Raw genomic sequence first — 22,342 nt, forward strand, 5'->3', positions numbered from 1 at the left:
TAGTGCCCCCGTCCCCCAATGGGCTTAGTTTAAGGCCCGGTGGAGCAGGTCAGCCAGTCTGGCTGAGAAGAGCCTCCTCCCTAGGGGAGAGAGGTGGAGGCCATCCCTTCCCAGCAGCTCGCTGCCTCTTGGCCAACACTAGCGCACTTCAGACCTGAAAACAACTGCTGACGTCTATATGAAAGAACAACCGCCCTTTAGAGGTTAATGGACAATGGCACAGCCCTGAGGTTTAAAAGGATAGGGAGAACATGTATTTTTAGCCTCGCTGTGTCTCGTCACCCTATGGAAATGGCTCATCCACCTTGTAGCAATAATATCTGGTATCAAACCCAGTGGCCTATGTATTTGTTCAGGAAATGAGACCTGTAAAGGATTCTCCTCCATGCATTAGGAGAGCTTGTTATGGGGTCATTCCATCAGCCTGTCAGTTTAATACCAATAATCATAACTCTTATTATAAACCTACTTACAGAAGCAGCTTAGCCTTGAGTTCTCGGACATATAACACGAGCTCACTAGCAAAGCCGCTGCAGGCAGGAAAAAAAAAAAAGCCCACTGCTTCCTGACCTTTGGATGCACTGTGTTGGCTAATTATTGCATTGATTTTTTTTTACTGAACTGAGAATTCAATGCAGTTTGGAGGTGCCTCTCGATCAGTGGAACAGGTGTACCATGGACAGTATAATACAAGCAACACCCGCGTTAGCTTCAGGCTTGTCGGAAGCGTGCCCGTGTTCTGGGGATGTCACTAGGGTAGTCACTGCAGCGGGATATTTGGACCTCCAGTTTATTTGACTGCTTGAATTAGTGGCATAATCCTAAGAGGTGCGCCTGAGACCCTTAGACGGTGTCTTTCATACAAGAGGGTTAAAATGATTTAAAGAAGCTATTAATGAGTTGGGTGTCACACCTGCCTGGAAGATGAGTTGGTATCTATTATACTAATCTTGTATAAGGTAAAACAGGAGCAGCAGAAACAGCATGTCGCGGACCAAACCAAGAACCCAGAGCTACCCACCCTGCATGGAAACATGTGCCCAAGCTGCAACAGAGTCTGTTGATCCCGGATAGACCTCGTTAGCCATCTTCATACCAACAGATCGGACAATCATAGAAGACAATCATCTTTGACTGCAAGGGATTGCTGCTGGGGGTAAGGTAAATGGAGGCACACAACAATTAAAGAGTCTATAACTCAGAGATACTGTTCGCCTCTCTCCCATTGACTTCCCTGGAGTTGTTCAGTACATCTGTAAGTCAGGCTTTAAGTGATTTGCTGCATGTCATCCAGTGCACAGCCCGAATCAACCCCAAGAACCCCGGATCCCAGCGCTCTCTTCTCATCACTAGAAGATACCGGCTCCCTTCTATTTTCTGGAACATTTTATAGCATTGAAGTGGCCTCCTGTTACCAGCTCACAGAGCCACCCCACTCCCCTCTTTCCTGATGAGCTAATTCCACCAGTATACCTCCCTCCCACACCTAATTAACTACTCTGTTTTTCTAACCTTTCCTTTTATGCTTGTGACAGGAATCAGATTTAACAAAAGAACAGAAAGATTCACGACCTCTGCACATACCTGTTCTTTGGAGCTGGTCCCAGGAACAGCATCAGTGTGAGGGTTTGGCGGGGGGGTTCTCCCTCCATGAAAGTAGCTTTGATCTTCTTGTTGCAAAATTTCTCTTTCAGGCCCTGCCAAGAGCAGGTGAAATACCCAGCTGTGTGTCACTGCCTACCCCAACACTTCCACAAGGAACCGATTGAGATGGAAATGTCTTTGCATTCATTTCCACTGAAATCCTGCACACTTACATATCCATTATGCATCAGCAATATCCCCTCCATCTGGTTGAACCCCAGGGGCAGTTAACTCTGTTGTCAACGATGTAGGGAGAAGGGTTTAGGTTTGAGACTGACCCCTGCAGAAAGAAAAGCCCTCCTTTTTCCAAAGGGCAGGCACTGTGTGGATAGCAGTACTGCAAGCTTCCTTATGCTCAACATCAACACCAGCCCTCTTTTAGAGAGCTCATTTAGGAAGGTAAGAGACTTCTTCAGTCTCTATGCCCAAGAGGTGTCAGAAAAGGAAAAATGAGGCACATCAATGACTTGCAACTCCAGCATTGGGTTCTACTGACTTTGGATTTGTCTATGGATACACACGTCTGTAAGTCACGGGAGCGATCCTATCTCCAGTCTGTTTACACAATCTTTTTTTTTCTTGTGCATCCGCTAAAGCTATCGGTTCCCTTGCAGTAGAGATGTCTAGGGTTATCAGGCTGCACGCCAGGCCCAGCATCCGAATAGAGGAGCAACAGAAGAGAGAAGCTCCCGGCAGCACTTCAGATAGTGCCGTGGGTTCTGACCACATAAGCTTGTAAAACCAGTCCTACCTCTCCAGCACGTTAACGTTGCCCGAGGAAGCAAATGCTACTACCACACGTTGGTACCACCAGCACTGAGGGCAGCTAAACCAATGCTGATTTAAAGGCTAATTGCAAGCACAGCAAAGGAGAAGCTGTGTTCAGAAATGTTTCAGGAAAGATGGATAAGCTCTCGTGCCTCAGGTGGCTTTGAGTGTTTTAGTTTTCTCGGTATCTCATTCCCCTTAATTGTTTGTGCTTGCGGCTGGTCAGAAATGTGCCAGCAGTCTGCAGACTCCAGTGGGGATGGCTACTGCAAAAGCCTGCACACCTCTTTCTAACCTGAATCCTGGGCTTTTCTTCCTTACCACTCATTGCAAACCTCTTTGAGTAACTGAATGCCATCTGAGTCCCCCGGTGGTGACGCGTAGGGGATGTACGGGGGTGCACATGCACCCCCTGAGAGTGCCGGTGCACCCCCTGTCGGGCCGCACTCCTCACTCAGGCGACAGGCAAGGGGGGCAGGCAGGAACACTGATGCCCCCCTGCGAGTGCTGGCCAGGGAGTGCAAGCACTGGATGTAGGCCGCGGCAGCTTCCAGAAGCCCCGGGGCCGCTTTCGGGAGCAGCGCGACCACTCACTGGTTGGTAAGTTTTGCCACGGGGGACCCACCCCCCAGTCGTGGATTTATTGTTGTGGGAGCACAAGACCCCCCTAACTAAGGTGGCACCAGTTGCCCATGGAGTCCGCAGAAAGGATGACTTTCTCATCCTGCCTATCAGCAGCTGGGAATGTGGACAGTCATTCCTCATGGTCAGAAGATGAGAGTCAGGAATAGTCAGAAGCCAGCCAAAGGTCAGAAGTCAGACACAGAGGGCATGTCTACACATGCATTTGCACCAGCTCAAATTTACTGAGCAGTAAATTACTGCACAGTAAGCAAGAATAGGCCGGCATCTACAGGTGTTAAAGTGCATTAATGCTGTGTGTGGACTGACTTGGGACTAAAGTTCATCCCAAGTCAGCCCAAACACACACAGTTACTCTGCTTTAAGTCGTCTACCTGTGCATTACTGCTCAGTAACTAATCAGGTGCAAATTTGATACCTGCATGATGCAGGTATCAAATTTACACTCAGGTCAGCATGAGTCGCCATATTTACTGCCCAGTATGGGCGTGCACGTCTAGATGTGTACCCATACTGCACAGTATTTTTGTGCCCATACTGCATGGTAAATGAACATGTGTAGACACACCCAGATAGGAGGCATGCAAGAACCCAAGGTAAGGCAACCATGCTCACCAGGAGACAATTAACCACTCTTTACCACGTTTGCTATTTTTGGGGTGGGGTCAGCTTTCTGAAAACACAGCAGCCAATGACTGACTGCTAAAGGGATAACTCAATCCCAGCTGGAGTGGGGACCAATCACAATGTTTGTATAATAGTGGCTGTCTCAGGCCACGGAGCTGACTTCACAAAGACTCCTGGCCTTTTCTGGAAGATCTGGATAGTCCAAGAAGTTCCCAGACAAAACCCTTCCACCCATCCCAGGACTTCAGAGTAGTTCTCTCCCCTTTGTAGATTTTGTTCTTGCAGCAAATTACTAGAGATAGAAAGGTAGTATCTGTTCAGTAGAGCTGACATTTATACATACAAGCTTTTTCCGTTCTCCAAGCTACTCTTGGTAAGATATTGCACGTGAAGCTCTTTTCCATTACTACTGATCAATAGCTGGGACATGGCCCTCTCTTTAGCAGACAAGGGAGGTATTAATCCACAGGTCTCCCTCCTTGGTGGGAGTTGGTCACCCTTCTCTACCTCTCAAGGCAGGTTAAAGGACTTCGTGAATCGTGTTGTGTGGCCTTAAAACAACCGTCACCTATCACAGATTCGACCCTTTTCTCTTGCCCTTCTCTGAGGAAAGAGCCTTGCTCATCTCTCGAGGACAGTCTCTGTATTTGCTCTTTCTTGGCATTCAGTGTTGTAGCTGCAGTTAAATACAGGGCCATTTATTGTATTAGAGAATGGAAAAAGACAGCTGAGTATAAAATCTTTTGTGGTCCTACTGAAGTAACCTCAAGCAGCTGAACCACCGAAAGTCACGAAGCGTGGAAGGTGGAAGTGGCAGCCTTATATATGTTGTAGTTCAAATCGGTGCTTTCGTATTTCCTCTCTCTTTCAGCTCACAGCTGACTGCGTGAAAAAAGTGCTACCTTCTGGTATAGATTATTCCCCATATTGTGAATGTCATGCTGGAAAGAAAGACTGTTGCATCTCTCTACTGGTCCTGGGTATGACTGTAAACTGTGTTCGATTGGAGGGCCTAGCGGCAACGTGGTAGGGCTACTCGTGGCAGGGTAGCTCCTATAAAATACAGCAATGCTGCAACCTGCAGAGCAAGGGGAGTAAAGGGTGCCTCAAACCCCTAGCCCCCACTGCCTTGTGGGTACTCCTGGGTTGGAAAAAGGCTAAGAGACATGACCCTGACAGCTGCTGAGGCATTAGGCAGTCAGCAGCTGTTCTTATCTGTTGTTGTCTGGCAGAAGCTACAACCACTGAGGCACTGAACATCTGGACTTGGTCTGGCCTTTAGATTCTGTCTCAAAGGTCTAAAGAGTGGATGGTAGGTCTCAGGCAGCCTCCACTTCTCAGTACACTTACTTAGGCATACGTGTCAAGGATCTTGGTAACTAGACCTCTTACGCATACATCATGATCTAGAGGCTTGATGGTTGCCTCCTCTCTGCTGTGGTATTCTACCAAATTCCATGAGGATACAATTATACAGACTATAAAGAATGAGTTTCTGAATAGCAATCTAGTGCAGGGTGGAAGAAAAAAAGCTCCAGAAATTGATGTTTGTGTTGGTTTACAGGCGTCTGTAGCAGTCCAATTTAGCATCTGTGTGTCCAAGAAGTGACTCTTGTGTCGCTGACTGAATGCTATTATATCTCGTGTTCCACAATAAAGATTTATTATAATAATAATCTTTCATCCCGAGGGAATGCAAAGGTGCTTCCTACATTTTATGGGTTGTGTAAATTCTATATATCTAGAGATCACTTTATCCAGTGCTGAAGTGCAGCCATTTTTAGGACAAAATGTGGCGCTATTGAATGATGCACAGAAGTAGAGTTCTGCAAGTTTAGGAAAGGATCTGAAAGGTGTGAAAAGTGTTCTGTCACTGGACAGGACCACCTCATTTGCACTTTAACGAGCAGAGAACAATTAAAAGTCAATACATACTGCGATAATCACAGGAACTCCAGGCTTCGACTTCAATCTCATTTAAAAGCTATAACTTCCTGGAATTCACTGTCCCATAATTCATATTGGGGTTTACTCATTGCTGAGGAAGAGGGCCCTTGGCTCAATGATTAACACTCCTTTTGTAGCATCGAAATTTCCCTAGAAATCTCCCATCTAAGTAATGACAAAAGCCCACCTTGTTGAGCATGGCAGATGCAATAAGATTAGGTCAACTGCCTGGACGCCTCCCTAAATTACGAACGATATGTTCTGGTAATGGGTTCATGTGTGTGCGATGGCCAGAATTAGCAGCTGGCTTTAACTAAATTCAAATGCAAATAGTAAAGTATGTAGATTTTTAATTTAATAACCTTGCATTAGCACTTCTTAGATTAGTAAAAACAAACCAATATCACATATACAGAGTCTTGAGCGTTATGCTAACCTGGAATCTCAGAACAAGATCCAGTCAGACTTCTATTTTCTCAATACCAAACAGGAACATCCTTCTTCCAAAGTGAAGATTTTCATAAAAAGAAAGGATTTCTTTGGGAAATATCTTTTATTGGACCAACTGCGTAACTGAGGTTGAGTTAGACAAGCTTTTAAATGTAAAACATTCTTCTTCAGGTCATGGCTTTCACAGCCCTGCACCTTGCCAAAGTACTGTCCTTTTTTCCTGGTTTAAAGCCCCTAGTCATTTTTACAGAACAGAATGAAACAGAAAAAAACCCGAAACAGCCCCATACCCAGACTGATATCTATGCAAAAATCATCCCTCCCTAAGAGACCATTGGAGGCCCAGTGAGATAAAATAAGCAAGCAATCAGAGACAACCTGCAGTGCACTTCACTCCCACTCCACAAATCACCGATCATTAATGGGAATTGCTTATCCCCAGGCTCCTCCAGTCAACTCCCCAGCCATGTGAATCATGACCAAGTCATTCATAAAAAGCACATCAAATCAAAAGAGCGCTGTGTAAGGCTGTGCAAGTCTGTTCCAGAAACTGGCCATGGACATTATTTCCTGCAACGCCATAATGACTACCACGTACAGGGTCACAACAGTGAAACATCACATGGCCCAGGAAAAAAGCCATAGCTAATAGCACACCCCTGTGCATATAGAAGCAAAAGACAGATAGGTTCATCCTATGAAGCAGTAAGAATGGGAATAAAATGGGTAGTTTGCATGTGGGCAGTTTGCCTCCCTATCTTGATTTACATTAAACTTCCAAAAGAGACTGCCAACATCTGATTAAAGGTGTTGAGAAGAGCTTAACCTGTTAAATGTATCTTAAAGCTCTCAGAGGCATCCTGACCTCTGCTTAGCTGAAAGGGTGGTAGTCATGACATGAGGAGCACTCAGTGCTTCTCCAGATCGCTGGAATTAGCGCCTTCCTTTTGTGAAGGCACGATGCTCTGCTGGAAAAGGGTGCTTGCACCAATGCATCTCACACAGTTTTACATCACCTCTTCTCATGCAACAGGAGCAGGTGGAAGGAACATCAGACAGAAGGCTCTGCTGCAATCTCTTTTACTCTTCTGGCTGAATATGGCGTCTGGGGACCATCTTCAGTAGGATGGGCTTCTTGGGTTGCATGAAACCCTTTGAGTCCAGCACTAGAGGGATCTTCACCATGAGGAGAGAGAAATAACAAGGTCATGCACCCTGAATGTTACAGAATATTCACCAAAGATACATTCAGGATCTTTAAATGGCAAACCCCTGCACTGAAAAAGGAAGAGATGCCTTCCACTGGCTGCTTCAAGGCAGCCACAGACACCGAGCTTGCGGCGGGGATTATCTACCATGCAATTTCAACCCACATATTAATTTCATGACCGACACATAGAGCACTGACTCCAGGCTCCCGCAGCGCTGGCTTCAATTATCTCCGGAAGGAAGGGCTGAAGCTGATCCCGGGCAAGACCATGGGCATGCCGAAAGGACATCCCCATAAGTTCTTGGACTACTGAGGTTATCTGTCTTTGGATTGAATACTCAGTTCATAGTCTTGGGTCCCTTATTTGAAACTACGTAGTTTGTAGTCTTGGGTCCCTTACAGGGATCTCCCCTTTTTGAGAAAAGCCCTTTTAAGCCATGATCCAGGCAGATTTCCAGAGAAGCGTGGGGAAGTTTGCCTTGCCCACAGTGGATCAAAGGGGTCTGTAGACTCCAGAGACATCCTTCTGAAATCTCTCACCTATGTAAAATTAATCTTCCAAGTGGCTCAATAATATATATGGCAATAACATGTATTGTGCTGATTTATAATCACCTAAAGCAGTGATGTCCAACTCATCAGGTCCAGGGGACTAGAGGAGAGGAAGTGGGGCAGGTCGGTGGGCCAGATGCACAGTGTTGAGCCATGTCACGTGCCTGTGAGGCTAACATTTGGCAGCGGCAGCATTAACTGCTGTGGCTCCTGGAGATGGGCCAGCCACCACTCCTCCTACCACCAAATTTCATGGTTGATGACATGGCTTTGTGCATTGAATCTGGCCTGAAGTTTGCATGGTCATCTCTGACCTGTAGTATTTAACTCCACTTATCCCCATGTCCCTCAAATCTGCATGGGAAGCTTCCTTCCTGCTCTACCAGTGTGAAGATAAAACCAGGGCTTCAGACAAGGTTCAGTGCTCCACAAACTATGAATCTCTGAGCTCATAGGGGAAGGGTTTTTGATGCATGAGGACGACCCATGTATCCCGAGTGCCCTACAAGTGCCCTATGAATCCTGAGACAGACATGAAAATGATCTCTCTACAAGACTATGCTAGTCCGTCCACATTCAAACATGCGTTCTCACCGGGGTGTCTTTGCAGGTCCTGAAGGAAAACCTTTGCAACAGGACAACTAAGGCCATTTTCAGGCTGAGGAGAGCAAACCTCATTCCAATGCAGTTCCTTGGACCGGCTCCAAAGGGCAGGAAGATATAGGGGTCCATGCTGTCTCTGTTCTCTTTACTGAACCTGGTTCCAAACAGAGAAATAAAGAAGGTTAATTCTTCATATCTTCTCCTAACCTTTTGCTCCATCTCTGACTCTGGCTTCATTTGTCCTAGTCTGATGTAACAGCAATTGTTGAACAGGGATTGTTTTTGAACTAGAACTGGAAAATTAATTTTTGCTTCCTCCACAGCTGTCATGGGGTGCCAAGCTCTGCAATGGTTCACTTTGGAGGGTGGTGCTGTTTCCTTATACAGAAGTATCCCTGTATGTTGGACTATCTGCTGTCCTGATTAGTCTCAGTCAACACCTAAGGATACATTCAACTTTTTCATAAATATAATGATTTATGCTTGTGTGAAACATGGTATTTGATACAAAATGTGTTCTTGCATTCTGACCTAAACAAGAAATGATTAGCCTGTTCGTAGTCAGCTCTGGTGACACTAGACAATGGCCCAGTATATATTAACGTACCTATCAGACAGGTAGGAAGCAAAACTCTGGGAATGTTCATATGCAATGGAATAATTTTAGGGCAGGGGAGCACCCTTCTGCTCATGGAAATGTGTGTGCAAGTACGGCCTGGCACAAATCAGAGTAGAACATAGCAGTCCAATTAGCAGATAGATGCCAGGCCTTGGAAGGAAATCATCTGCCAAAGTTAACAAGTGCCTTGGGAATTATAATGGGGGATGAGAGATGAGGAGTTAATGATGAGGAAATTTAAGAGAAGCCTTTTGGGGGAATAAAGGAAAAGTTACACTGAGTTTCGGGAAAGACAGAAGCCAGGTAGGAGCTGAAGGTCACTAGGATGGTTGCTAGCTACTGAAGACACGTTCAACACTGGACAGGACTTTCAAATGAGAAAGTAACTCTTTAAACCAGTGGTTTTCAACCTGTGGTATATGGACATCTGGGAATCTGCAGACCATTTCTTAGGGGTCCATAAAAGATGACTATGATCAGCAAAAGTATATAGATACCCATACTGACAATTCAAAGGGGACCAAACCTCCATTCAAAATTTCCAAAGGGCTCCACATCTCTATTGGAAATTCTCCCACACTAAGATGTAAGGTTTAGTCAGGGGGTTGATTAGACTAATATTTGCTAGGGAGGAGAGGTGTCCCAAGAGCCAAATGGGTCAGAAACTCTGAGGATATTCACCAGGGCAATGAGGAAAGGACCCAAAGCTCCTAGGGATCACCAAAAGGTCAGACCAGGATCTGTCACAAAGTCTTTGCCTTTCCACATGCTAATTTGCATGGCATCGTGCCAGTCCCCAGTGGCTCTTGTTTTAATTTCTGGCCATGAACCCATCAATACTGCAGCTGCTGGCAGCTGGTCTCACTGTCATTTTCTTCAATATAGTTAATTAAATTCCATGCACAGCTCATGGATGCAGACTGTAAAGTTCCTTGCATGGAAATACTGGGACTAGATGTCAAACAATGATAAAAGCCCCATTTAAATGTAATCACGCTTTCCCCACCATCGTTGCAGTTTCCATGAGCTGGCTGCAAAACAAATGTGCATTTCTTCTCCCCGCCCCCATGACCTTACCTCTCAGGCCTGAACTCCTCTGGCTCTGGCCAGTACCCTGGATCACGATGCAGCAGGTAGCTTGGGATCATGGTGAGAGTCCCTTTTGGAATAGTCACTCCATTTATCTCAGTGGTCTCCTTGCAGACACGTTCAATCCGCCCGCCAGGGGGGAAGAGTCTGAGTGTTTCATTCACCACCATATCAAGATACTCCATCTGCATCACGGCCTCATAGGCGGGCCTGGCCTTGGGAGAGAATGGCAGAGGAGAATGGACTTCCAGGTCCATGGGAAGCTCTCTCAAAGCTTACCATGCTGCCTATAGGCACAGTAACTATCCTAAACAGATCTGCATGTTGCAGTGGGGTTGTGACTCAGAAGAAGAAGATTCATGCCCAGCTTCCTTAAACATTGCATTGCAGTGTACCACGGGTGAACCTAAGACTAATGAGCCCTTGTCAAGCAGGTATTGGCACCATGAGGCTTTTCTATGTCTACAACTTCCTCACCCTCTCACTTCCATTTTAAAATTTGCTTAGAGGTAGACAGGAGGAGTGGCCTCATTTTCTCTTCTTAACCCTGCTCCTACTTTTAGGCACCACCTGGCACAGAGAGGCCAGTCTTTTAAGGGATGTTTCACGGGGTATCTCCACTAGGGCTGTGCGTGGCATCCGAAGCAGCATGTCTGGATCGAAGCCCTGACTTCGTTAGGCTTTCCAAAGCGGTTCGGAGCTTCCAAACCACTTTGGAAAAGCTTCAGAGCCACCTCAGAGATCCGGCTATAGGGTATAATGGGCAATCAATGAAATATCTATAACTTTGTCGTTTTTTGTCTGATTTGGATGAAACTTGCAGGGGTGGTAGACTGCAGAAAGCATGACGTCCATGGGTGACAGTGTGTGCGGTGAGGCACAGCCTGCTAGCCCCTGCTGTGGCCATGACGCCTGTCAGCTGTCGAGGAGATAGGTGCAGGGGCATTCTGGAGTGTTAACAAGCTAATTAGCAAGGATTAACCCCTACAAAACCACAGACTAAGGAGCGGAAATAATCAATACAGACAATCAACTGCCCCAAGACAGCGACAGTCAGTCCCACAAGCACCCATGTCCCGAGTTTTGTCTGTCAGCAGCTAGGGGCGCAGGGCCCCAGAAGCCCCCTGCACCGATCTCGACAGCTGGCAGGCGTCGTGGGGGGGCCACCACCCCTGCAGCTGTCACCCTGCTGCGCCTTAACACACACACTGTCACCCATGGCACAAGTTTTGCTTGTCCACAGCTTGAGGTACAATTCCTCCCAAACCCCTGCACTGATCTCCTTGAAACTTGGCAGGCTTTGTGGTCTCGCCAGGGGCCACCGCTCCTGCACTTTTCACCCCACTGTGCCTTAACACATGGTGTCACCCATGTCACGAGTTTTGCCTGTCAGCAGCTTGAAATGCTGTTCCCCCCAAACTCCTGCAGCGATCTTCTTGAAACTTGGCAGGCTTTGTGGCCTCAACAGGGGCCACCACCTCTGCAGTTTTCACCCCCATGTAGTGTAACACGTACACGTGACATGAGTTTTGCTTTCAAGAATTTGGGGTACAGTTTCCCCCAAAGCCTTGCACCAATCTTCATGAAACTTGGCAGGCTTCTTGCCCTCAGCAGAGGCTACTATCTCTACAATGCTCATCCAAATCAGACAAAAACCAGCAAATTATAGATATTTCATTGATTCCCATTCTACCCTCTGGCCAGATCTCCAAGGCGGCTCCAAAACTTTGGAGCCGCTTTGGCCGGATCGAAACGGTAACCCGGTCAGGAGCTCCAGATCAGATCGCGGCCGTCCAGAGCGGCCGGATCCGAAGCCGAATTGAATAGCTGCCTACTCACACAGGCCTAATCGCCACCTCCCCACCACTGCTGGGATGTTCTGACCAGAGGAAGTCTGCATTACACTGGTGCACAATGTGTGATTGTCACCCACTGTGCCTGAGGTGTCCTTTATGGAGAAGAGTTTGCCTTCCAGCGGGGTTTGGGATCAGCCTCTGAGCAGGGTGTTACTGCTGGAAACAGAGCACCAAAGATCTTACCCTGTTGGGGAGAGCAGCATCGATCTCTTCATGCAGCCGCTGCTGCACATCAGGGTGAGTGGCCAGGTTATAGGAGACGAAGCTGAGAGTGGAACTGGTGGTCTCATAACCAGCAAGTATAAAGACGAGAGCCTGTGCCAGAATCTCGGTGTCCGTCAGTGCTGGAGAGACAAACACATACAGGAAGGGCAAAACTCAAAGAGCGCAGGATTTTAGCAACCAGCATAGTAGCTTAGGACCCCACAAGGAAGAAACTGTCCCTGCCCAAAAAGCTTTCAATCCAAGGCAACAATAACAGGTGGGGAGGGGAGACAAAATTAATTATGGACAAATGAGATTTGTGCAGCTTGATTTCTACAGTCTAAAAATACACCCAATAAGCACATATTAATCTTTCCTGATGGCTCTTGGGGCCTCATTTCCAGGCAAGTTTCTCAGATATGGGCCTGAGTCATTTGCCCAAATTGCTTCCTCTTGGAAGTTGTCTTTAAAGGTGCTAACTACTACCCCTTATACACCATGTTGGGGGGAGGGGGCACTTACAGCCTTACTTTTATATGCATGCTTCTCCTCTTTAGGTTTGGAGCTGTCATCTGGGTTCTGCGAATCAAGCATCAGCTGCAAGAAATCCACCCGATCCTGGGAGCAGAAAGATGGGGAAAATCCTGTAAGCTGGTCCAACACAGGTTCAACACTAACCCAGCCTCAGTGCACAACAGGGTCCTGGGGAACCTTCTGGCCTGATGACTATGAAACTCTTGAAGTGACAGGCTGAAAGCTCATTTGGAAGAAATGGATGTTTCCACAGACGTCTAAACAGGACGCTTCTCTGAGCCTACCCAAGTTTGGCCAGCTGAAAGGTGATACCAAGAGCATCTGTGCATCGTCACGAGATGCAAGTGGACTTCCCTAGAGTAAGTGCCCACAAGAAGACAGAAGGCACATGAGCTGGACTGACCGTGTTTCTGTTCTTTTGCCGTTCCTCCTTTATATTCCTGAGGACGTTGAAGAAGAAGTCCATGAATCCTGCGGGCATCACAGTCACATTCATTTTCTTCAGTATAGGGACCAGAAAGGGGAACACCACTGAAAAGGAGAGGAACAAAACAGGTGTCTGCATTGCAAACACTGAGGTTCAGCCAAGAGGTCTTCAGACAACAGTGAGCAACAGGGCACAGCAAGAGGGGGAGCAAGGTCAGGGCACCTCAACAAAAATAGCTGGCAAACCACTCATCCTGGTGCTGCCGGCGTGAACCACAGCTGGAGGCTCCCATGAACCGAGCCCAGCTCTGATTTCCTGCCAGCGGAAAGGTGTGTAGAGATCTGAATTTCACTTGGGAATCTCCTGACTTGTACATCTCTGCTCCTTTCACATTCCTTTATAGAAGAAATACTTTCTCCACCTGATCTTGGCATTCATTTAATTTTGGCCTGGAGGGGCTCACCAGAGATGCAGTCACCACAGTGCTGCACTGGCTGTAAGAATGGGGTCTTTACCATGATTTCTATGTTAGCACCTTTATGAACCCATTTGGGGGCCTAGTGCAGTGACATGCTGAACACTGCCTGAAACGACAAGGGGACCCTGAATTAATGGGAAATAAGGGTATCTCGGCACCTTGTAGGATCAGTCCCTAATGCACCATGTCAGGGGCTAAGAGCGTAGATGTGCAGGAGCCTCATACCAGCTAACACGAGCACTGGGTTTAAGAATTTGAACTCGAGATACTTCTTGATGTAGGTGACAAAAGGGTCCTTTGGGTTGTTCATGGAGTCGACATTCACGCTGAATGAAGTGCTGGTCACCACGTCCAAGCTGTAGGCTCCAAAGACACTGAGGAGAAAGGGGAGAACATGAATATGAAGGTCTCGCAGGCATCCCCACAAAAATTTTCTCTCCAGTAAAAATCCTGGGTAGGGAGACCCTCCCCTGCAAATGGTCTCAGTACTCCCCCAAATTTGCTTCCTGCCCACATTTGGAGCACAGATCTGCTGCCCCCAGAGAACTACTCACTCCTTCATGTTCATGGACTCATCATTATCCACTTTCTTCTGCACCGTTTTAACTAATGTGTCTGTATAGGAATGGATGATGGGTAACATCTGAAATGCAAAACAAAGCAGAAGGCACTGCAGACTCCTTCACATCCATTAAGCAGAGCCACAAACTTCCAGGGAGCAGCATTGCGGTGTGCTAACTGCCAGCTAATAGCCATCAACTCTCTGGTTTGAGACTGGTGGGGAGTCGGGGGGGGATCACTGCAGGGCTTCAGACCCCACTGGGAAATGAAGGGGGTTGCTCTCAAGTTAGAGACTGGTCCATGCAGCCAGATGGGTAGGAACTGAAAAGGGTCCCCTGCAAACACCCCTGCACGTGCCAGCGTCCCATGTGCTGCAGAGAGCAGGGCAGGAACTCTCCAACAGTGACAGAGAAAGCTACTGCAGGATGGGAAAGCCCTGCCCCAGAGCACGGTGCGGGATGTGAGGCACTGACAAACTCATCCTCCTGCCTTCCTGTCGGACTTGCAATACAGCAGCAGTCCAGTCTCCCATCACTCTTCCTGAAAAGGGATCGCAAGAAGAGGTCCCAGATCAATGGTGGGCTCCAGGGAAGGGTGCTGCCGGGCTCCAGCACGTAAAGGCTGTTACACTTGGAAATGTTTCATATGCTAGGTCTGTCTGCACTTCTAGCCTCCCTGGCTTTACCTCCTTTAGCCTCCCGCTGGTGAACGTCGGAGACAGCACAGTCCGAATCCTCTTCCACTGCTCATCTGTAGCTATGTTGAGGGCGCACTCCAGGTCACCACTGATCCCAAAGACCTATGGAGGAAGAAGACAGAAGAGATCCCTGTTTATACAGGCCATGGCCTTAGGACTTCAACCAGCCCACTCACATGTTGGCCTTGAAAATGGATCATGGACATTGCCCGTAAAGCCTGGGACTGCCCTAGGAAATTACAGGATCAGGTCCATTCACTTGATGGCTGCAAATGTGGAAGCAGACGCTGAAGATGGCTAAATTACATACAGTATCTTTAGATCAAGGCTGTAAAAAAGTAACCAGGAGAACCTCACAACCCATGGGAAATATCATTATCCTTCCCTTGCAGATACAGAAGTGGCTGCAGAGAGCAGTAAAAATGACTTGTCAAAGATCACCGAGCAGCAAAGCAGAACTCAGGTGTCCTCCTAAATCCGTGCTCTGGGCAGACCGGGTGGTTCACAGGCTGCACTGCCCTGGGAATAAAATTTGCCTTTTTTGTGCACATCCACTCCATCAGATGTATGTGGATCAGCTCTGTTCAAGATACCTACCCGGCGATTGGTAAAGAGGGTGTAGCATTCTTTCACCAGGATGGTTTTGATGATTATAGGATCCAGAATAACCAGTACAGGCTGCCTGCCGTCGAAAATCCTGGGATGAAGAGAAACTCACAATTAGTCCTTTGCTTGCTATTATACAGAGCAGGTGTGCTTGATTTATTTATGAATAAATACACATGAATACTAATGTACAGATGCCCAGTACTTAAGGGCTTCAGACCCCTTCCCTCAAAAGCAGTGTCAAGGAGAGAAGATGCCAAAATTGTTTTATTATGCATTAAACAGGAGAATTTGGATGGGGGAGATGTTCTAAGCTCTGCTATCTGGACATATCTAGCAAATAGCTGTTGTGCTGAGAACTGATATTCCCAAGCCGGGGGTGTTCAGGTGGAAAGCTACTGATCATCATTGCGTTGATTCACCCTGTTTGTGCTGTTGGAGAGTTCTTTATTTCCGTCATAGATTAATCCAGTTAGATTAGCCTAAATGTAGGGTAAATGGATTTCTTTGCATAGTGTTTTAGACTGTGAACAGGCATCACACTTGTAGCATTGCATATCACCTTGTAGTACTGCAGAAAGCAAGTCCAAAGATGTGCACCCTACCTGCATCCCAGCTACGACCAGCAGCTGCAGCTCTCCGGGCCACCCTCGCTTGGAGGCTGATGAGCTCTCAGACTGCACCATGCCCTGGTCCTTGGGCAGCAACAGCTCTCTAGGTGCTTTCCCAGACACAGCAGCGGAGACCACATTGCTGCAGGTGTGCGCCACCATTTTTGTCATGGCAGTCTGCTCTTGACCCTGCTGCAACGCCCTCAATCCCAGTCTGGGAACTGTAGCTCTGTATCCCCCCATGCTGCTGCCCTGGTGCCAGACACCGATGCCCATCAGTCACTGACAGCTGCCCAGTGATTTGTCTTCGCCAGCAGGGGATAAGGCAGGCTGTCAGTGATCCAGCTCATAGACATGCTCCCCTCCAGGAGGATGGGGAGTCGGGGAGAACAAAACAGCAACCCCCTATTACTCCCTAGCAGGACAGCACACCTCTGCAGTGATTCAATAGCACGCCAGGGGCCTGTGACTGTACAAACACATATTTATGCACCACTAAAAAGAACTGCAACATGTAGCACTACAAAACTCATCTGTCCACAGTCTTAAAAAGAGGAGAGAAAAACTACAGATTATGTTTCAAGTTCTGTTCATCCACCAGTTTCAGGCTGACGAACATTAAAACCCAGGGGCTTGGCCAAAGGGCAGGGGAGCCTGGGGAAGCATGGGGGTTTCAGGCTTCACTCTTTTAAAAATGTTTTGGGTTTCATTAAACTTTCCAGGGTTGTGTGTAACAATTCCCCTGCAGCTCAAGAGCTCTCAGAGGCAAAGTGAGAAGAGACCCCGAGCTCCTACCAGCACAAAGCCTGCACTGTGCATGCAACAGAGCCAGGTTGGAAGGTAGCTCAGCCCCTTGTTCGAGGAAGGAGCTGGGGGATAAGAAAAAAATCTACAGCTCAGAGGAGAGAAAAATGCCAAAATGGAGTGGGTGAGGCCACACTCAACAATCAGCCCCTGGAAGGGACATCAATATTTCTATTTTGGTGGTCCCTGGATGACATCCCAAACTGGCAATTTCCGTCGGTGCAAAACTCACCCCCATATTTTGCCGTACTTCTCAAAGCACTTCTGGTCAAATTCTATCAGGCCCTGCAAGAGGAAACCAGAGGTTGGATGGCTGCAAGCAAACTGAGGGAAGCAGGACCACAGCTTGGATTCTGTGAAGGTATTTAATCATATCACACAGGTACAATTGCCAGCAGCGATTGTCAAGTGAGTGTCCTTGGAAACTGGGCTAAGGCTGCAGGATGGGAAACCTTAAGAAAACCAGTGGCTTATAATAAAAAGATGGGAGAAAAATATGAGGGACTTTGTTCACATGAACCAGTGAATTCACTTGACCTGTCACATGGCTCAAATGGATATAAGTGCTTCACTACTGCCTCCATACGTCCCCACTGCAACACCAATCAGCAGGGGGAGGGCAGCACATAGCACTGCACAAAGATGAAAGGAAGGACTTTTCTGGCCAACAATACATTGTGCTCACAAGGAAGGCTTTGAGACCTTTCATATTAATTCAGTTGGCAGGACTTTGGGTTTCAAGGCTCCATCTGAAATGATTTAGTATAGAGCCCTTATCTGGACCAGGGGAACACCCATGACCCCAGGACTGAGCGATGCTCTTGCCTCTTTTAAATCCAAACTGCTGCCTTCTCCCCCACAGTAGAAATGGGGGAAAAGGGTCCATTAGACTTGCTATAAGTTGCTCCCTCTTTAAATTCTTAAGTCAAGTCAACCCCTGAGTTCCTAAGTTCAGATCTGGACTCTGCAGTCACCCACCAGGATCTTCTTATGAACTCTCCAGGGGGTACAAGGCACATACCCAGGACCCAAAGTTACTGAAAAGTCTTTATCATCTGAATAAGCTCAGCGAAACTGCTGTCACTCACATGCCGGTATTCAAGGAAGGTCCCGATGAAAGGAAGAGGCCTCGGCCCGGGAATGCCCAGCTTCTTAAAGAACCCGTATGGCCAGATCCCATAGCTGCAGGTAAACGGAGGGCAAGCAAGTGAGATGCCAAGTGTTTGCGGAAGTGGAAAAGAATGGTCTTCTCCCTGGTGAAAGTTGCTTAAACAGCAGGCCACTGTTGCTTAGACACTGCTGAAGTAATGGACTGATAACAGGGAGACGGATAAAGCCTACAGGGAAAAAAGCGCTGCACCAGGATGGCCTACACGTAGCCTTTGAGCACAGATCCCTCCAGCCCGGGGAATACAGCAAGGTCCCAGCTGCTCCCCAGATCTGCCCTAACATGCAGGTGAGGGCACCTCCCAGACTCCTCCCCTCTTCCCAGGTAGACCAGCAGGCCCTTGTAGTGAGAGACAGTTTTATTCCTCTCCTCTACCCCAGCCTCCTTTGCAAGCAGTATGCCGGCTAGCTGGTTTGTCCAGCTTTTCCCACGCCCCTGGTGCCCCCGTCTCCTGAAGTCTCTCTTCTGCAAATAAACATTAGCCATTTCCCTGGTCTGCCCCTCCCTTTCATCCTATTGGGCCTACATAGCGTGGAAAGCTCTGCTTTTAGTTTCCTTTTTGGTACGAGTTAAGACACGCAGGTTTCCACTTACAGAAGGAAAAGCATCAGAAACACAAGGAGCAGCATCCACGTTTCTGGGGATAAACTTGGAAGGAAATGCATCTCGTCGGCTGCCTGCTCTGAACCAGCCCTTCTCTCCTGGCTGCCTCGAAAAGTTTTTCAGCCCCAGGGTTTTCCTGGAAGCAGTGCTGGGGATCACGTGAGTCAGTAGGCAGGGCTGATTGCTCTCGCTGGGCTGTCTTTACTCTCAAGCAGGATTCTCCTTTCAAGAATATGTAAATGAGCTGCTCAGTCTCCAATATTGCAGTTTACCGTGAAAACCAAGTAGAGCATGTGGGTATGGGAGGGCAGGGGCTGGGAAACAAGAATCTATCTATCTATCTATCTATCTATCTGATAAGAAATTTCATGTCAGTTCGGTATTTTATCGACATAGCAGAGCTCAATGGTTCAAGTCTGTGTGGTGCTATGACTGGCAAGTCTCCTCCCTCCCGGACTCTTCAGCCTGGGGCTTCAAATACTCCCTAATAGATGGCAAGCATCCTATGTACAAGTCCCAAGACCCTGAGGTGCAGATGACTCCTCGTCTTGCTCACCCCTAGCCAAAAGGACATAGGAGCAAGCTAGAGGAAAAACCCGAGAGCAATCCCCCATCACCATAAATTGCGCAGCCAAGATCCTCACATCGGAGGCATCCCCTGGGCAACTCAGCCTGCCCACAGTGCGAGGGACAGGCCTTCACCCTCTAACTACACTGAGTCACTCAAGGCCAAGAATTGTTTCCTGAGACAAAAATCCCTTGAAGGCTTGCTGGAGGACCAGGCACTGCGCTAGTGGAGTCTCCATTTGAGGATTTTGTGAGTCTTTTCCACTGCCAACTTTTATAACCAGTCCATATCATCCTCAATCTTATTTTTTTTCTCCCTTATGCTTCTTTTTTGACTCCACACTATTTCTTCTTGTCTCCAGTCTTAACACATCAACTCTGTTCTTCCCTTCTTCTTCCTTCCTCCCCCACTATTGAATGCTGCTACAATTCACTTTTCTCCCCCAGCCAATAATTCCTACCTTGCCAGAGCAAAGAACCAAAGCCCAGATCATCAAAGATATATCGAGGCCAAACTCCTATAGAGATCAGTGAGTCAGAGGCCTAAATACTCTTAATGATCTGGACCCATGTGGCAGGTGAACTCATTTTATTTTGCCCAAAACACACGGGCACATTACAGACTGCCTAGCAGATAGACTGCTCTGTTGTTCTTTCAGTAATGATTAACGGCAATTATGACGGGGAGGGGGAGGGAAGGGGGGCGGGAAACACGTCCCACAAGATGTAGCTTATATTGCCCATGTCCTAAAATAATAAAATGATAAAATCAGTGTGAGAAAAAGCATATTGAACTGGGGCTGATGGAGTGGGGAAGCGTAGTCAGGTTTTCCAAGTGTCACAGCCTTGCCTCAACATTTCGGTACAGATCCAATGGGTCCAAACACCGGTGCACTCCCCACGAGTCTGTACCTCCCCTATTCACATAAAAGGGGGTTTGTTTGTTTGTTTCTCTGTTTGCAGCTTTGGGATCTGATCATTTGGCTTCTTCAAGAAATTGGGTCTTTTTGGGTGGAAAACACTGCCTTTCTCTGGAACGTGCTTGGGATACCGGGCGGGGAGTTAGAGGAGGCTCCCGGTGCTCACGCAGCCCAGCTCGCAGGCTGCCTGGATGATTACACCCTGCCGTTGTTACAGCTCTGCTAGTTAACCCTGCTCAGACTCACCACGGCGAGCTCCCCACCCACTCCTGCACCGCCAAAGGTGACACGGTGCACGGTGACAAGGAGAGTTTCCAGAAATACGGGAAAATCTGGGGGCGAGTCTTCTCCTATCGCAACGCATCTCTCTCCAGGCCGGCACCTGTCTTACACAGGCCACTGCCGGGTCAAATTCAAAAGTCCAAGTGGGAGACTAAGATTAGAGGAATTTCAGTGTCATGTTTATGAGATCTGTTCCTCCTTCCCCCCCGACGCGTCCCCTAAGTCACCGTTCCTGTCAGTCCATTATCCCTGAAACCCCAATTGTGTCCCCTCCGCCCCACTCCTTATCTCCCCTCCGCCCAACATCCCCTGGACTCCCTGTCACCCTGTCCAGCCCTCATGACCACAGCTCCCTTTTCCTCCAGACTCCTTCCTCGCACAGCCCACTTTCCCCATAGCCGTGGTCCCCACAACCCACCCCCGGCCCCTCTCCAGCTGATCTCCTTCAGCTCCTGTCCCCACATTGCTGGATCTCCAAACCACATCAGCCTCGTTCCCTCCCCTGAAATTTTCCCTAGGCCTTTTCACACATGGCCCACTTCAGCCCATCTGCTCCCATAGCCCTCTGCAGCCCCTCAGGTTGGGCACCAAAAGAGGCAACTCAGAGTAGAGAAGAGAGGAGAGCCTGAGGTACCAGCAGAGCTGCAGCATGGCACGAGGGAAGGGGCCAGGGCCTGAGTAGTATGCCACATTTTTTGTTTGGGAGGAGTTTGCCGCATTTCCATACGCCTGTACAAATGCACATTTCAAATAAAAACAGCTTGACTCTAGAATTACACAGGCCCCCTGGTTCTTCTTCGTCACTCCATGCCGTCTTGGACAGAGAGCGGTCAATATTTCAGATGGAGGCACACATGTCCACTGCATTCACAACGAACCTAAGCCACCATGAAGCTCTGTGTAGAATCGCACACCGATATTCCCATTCGAAATCTCGAAGTCTATCTTGTGAATCATGCATGCACAGGTGTTTAACACCTAACAATGTTAGTGTTATGTGGCACCCTTAAAAGGATCTCATGGCACTCCAGCATGCCATGGCACCCTGGTTGAGAATCACTGTCTCAGGTTCCCACCTTCACCCCCACTATCGCCTGCAAGGGGGTTGAGTTGAATGGTTGTACAGTGAAAACAGAGAGATAAATGAAACAACAGTTTTGACAAGGGACAGCGGTGGCAATCTTGGCCTGTACACAGCACCATGATCCAGAACACTGGACAACACTAGAGCACTTCAGACATGAGAAAACTGCTGATATCAATATGGAACAGAAGATGACAATAACAGACCCTATAGCATTCAAGACAGAGGTGGAGATGGAGAATGGTACTCCCGTAAAGTTTAAAGGGATAGAGAGAACACATACTTTTGGGCCTATTGCATTTTGTTTCCCTGTGGAAAAGGCTCTGCAGATGGCTGCATGTTTCAGGGGTTGCAGCCCAGCTGCAGGTGGTAGGAAAGTGATTGCAGGCCTGCCTAGGAGGACTGGGCCAGCTGGTGAGGATAATTTGCTGGCCCAGAGGAAGTTAATGACTTCCAGTGACAGGAGCTATGGGAGAGAGAGGGAAGGCTGCAGCACTGAGCCAGGGTACTCTCTCAGGGTCTGGGAATAGACCACAGGGTTTGGTTTAACTTTTTATTGTTTGCACATGACATTTGATAGTTATGTTGGGTTCCATAGGGTGCGTTTGCCCCAGAAAATAAAGTCTGTGGTATGCTACCTAACAACCCGCTACAGGCTCAGTCACCATGTAGCAACACTGTCTAGTGGATAACTCTATCGCAGTAGCTTACTTTTCAATTGTTCAGAAAATAAGAACTGTAAAAGTTTCTCCTGTATGTATTAGGAGCTCTTGTTATGGGATCATTACA

General features: G+C 47.9%; 1 protein-coding gene across 1 annotated transcript; it reads right to left on the reverse strand.

Moving 5' to 3' along the window:
• Positions 1–5,975: 5,975 nt before the first annotated feature.
• Positions 5,976–18,880, reverse strand: LOC102368945 (cytochrome P450 3A24-like). The gene is made up of 13 exons (XM_025204582.1): positions 18,692–18,880; positions 18,018–18,111; positions 17,162–17,214; positions 15,506–15,605; positions 14,897–15,010; positions 14,205–14,293; positions 13,876–14,024; positions 13,149–13,276; positions 12,742–12,829; positions 12,191–12,351; positions 10,140–10,366; positions 8,435–8,597; positions 5,976–7,254 (listed from the first exon to the last, which is right to left on the reverse strand). Exons 1-13 carry the CDS (start codon positions 18,760–18,762, stop codon positions 7,159–7,161), a joined length of 1,533 nt encoding a protein of 510 aa, XP_025060367.1. The 5' UTR covers positions 18,763–18,880; the 3' UTR covers positions 5,976–7,158.
• Between the last annotated feature and the right edge of the window lie 3,462 nt (positions 18,881–22,342).

The sequence above is a fragment of the Alligator sinensis genome, unplaced genomic scaffold (genome assembly GCF_000455745.1).
Source record: "Alligator sinensis unplaced genomic scaffold, ASM45574v1 scaffold402_1, whole genome shotgun sequence".
Taxonomy (NCBI): Eukaryota; Metazoa; Chordata; order Crocodylia; family Alligatoridae; genus Alligator; species Alligator sinensis.

What these genes read in the sequence shown, in the direction of transcription:
- LOC102368945 (XM_025204582.1), bottom strand. Translation starts at nt 18,762, where the DNA reads ATGCATTTCCTTCCAAGTTTATCCCCAGAAACGTGGATGCTGCTCCTT. An exon ending in CCTTCCTTGAATACCGGCAT is followed by an intron (nt 17,215 to 18,017) that starts GTGAGTGACAGC and finishes TTCCTCTTGCAG; the next exon opens with GGCCTGATAGAATTTGACCA. An exon ending in ATGCTGCTCTCCCCAACAGG is followed by an intron (nt 10,367 to 12,190) that starts GTAAGATCTTTG and finishes TTCTCTCCCAAG; the next exon opens with GCCAGGCCCGCCTATGAGGC.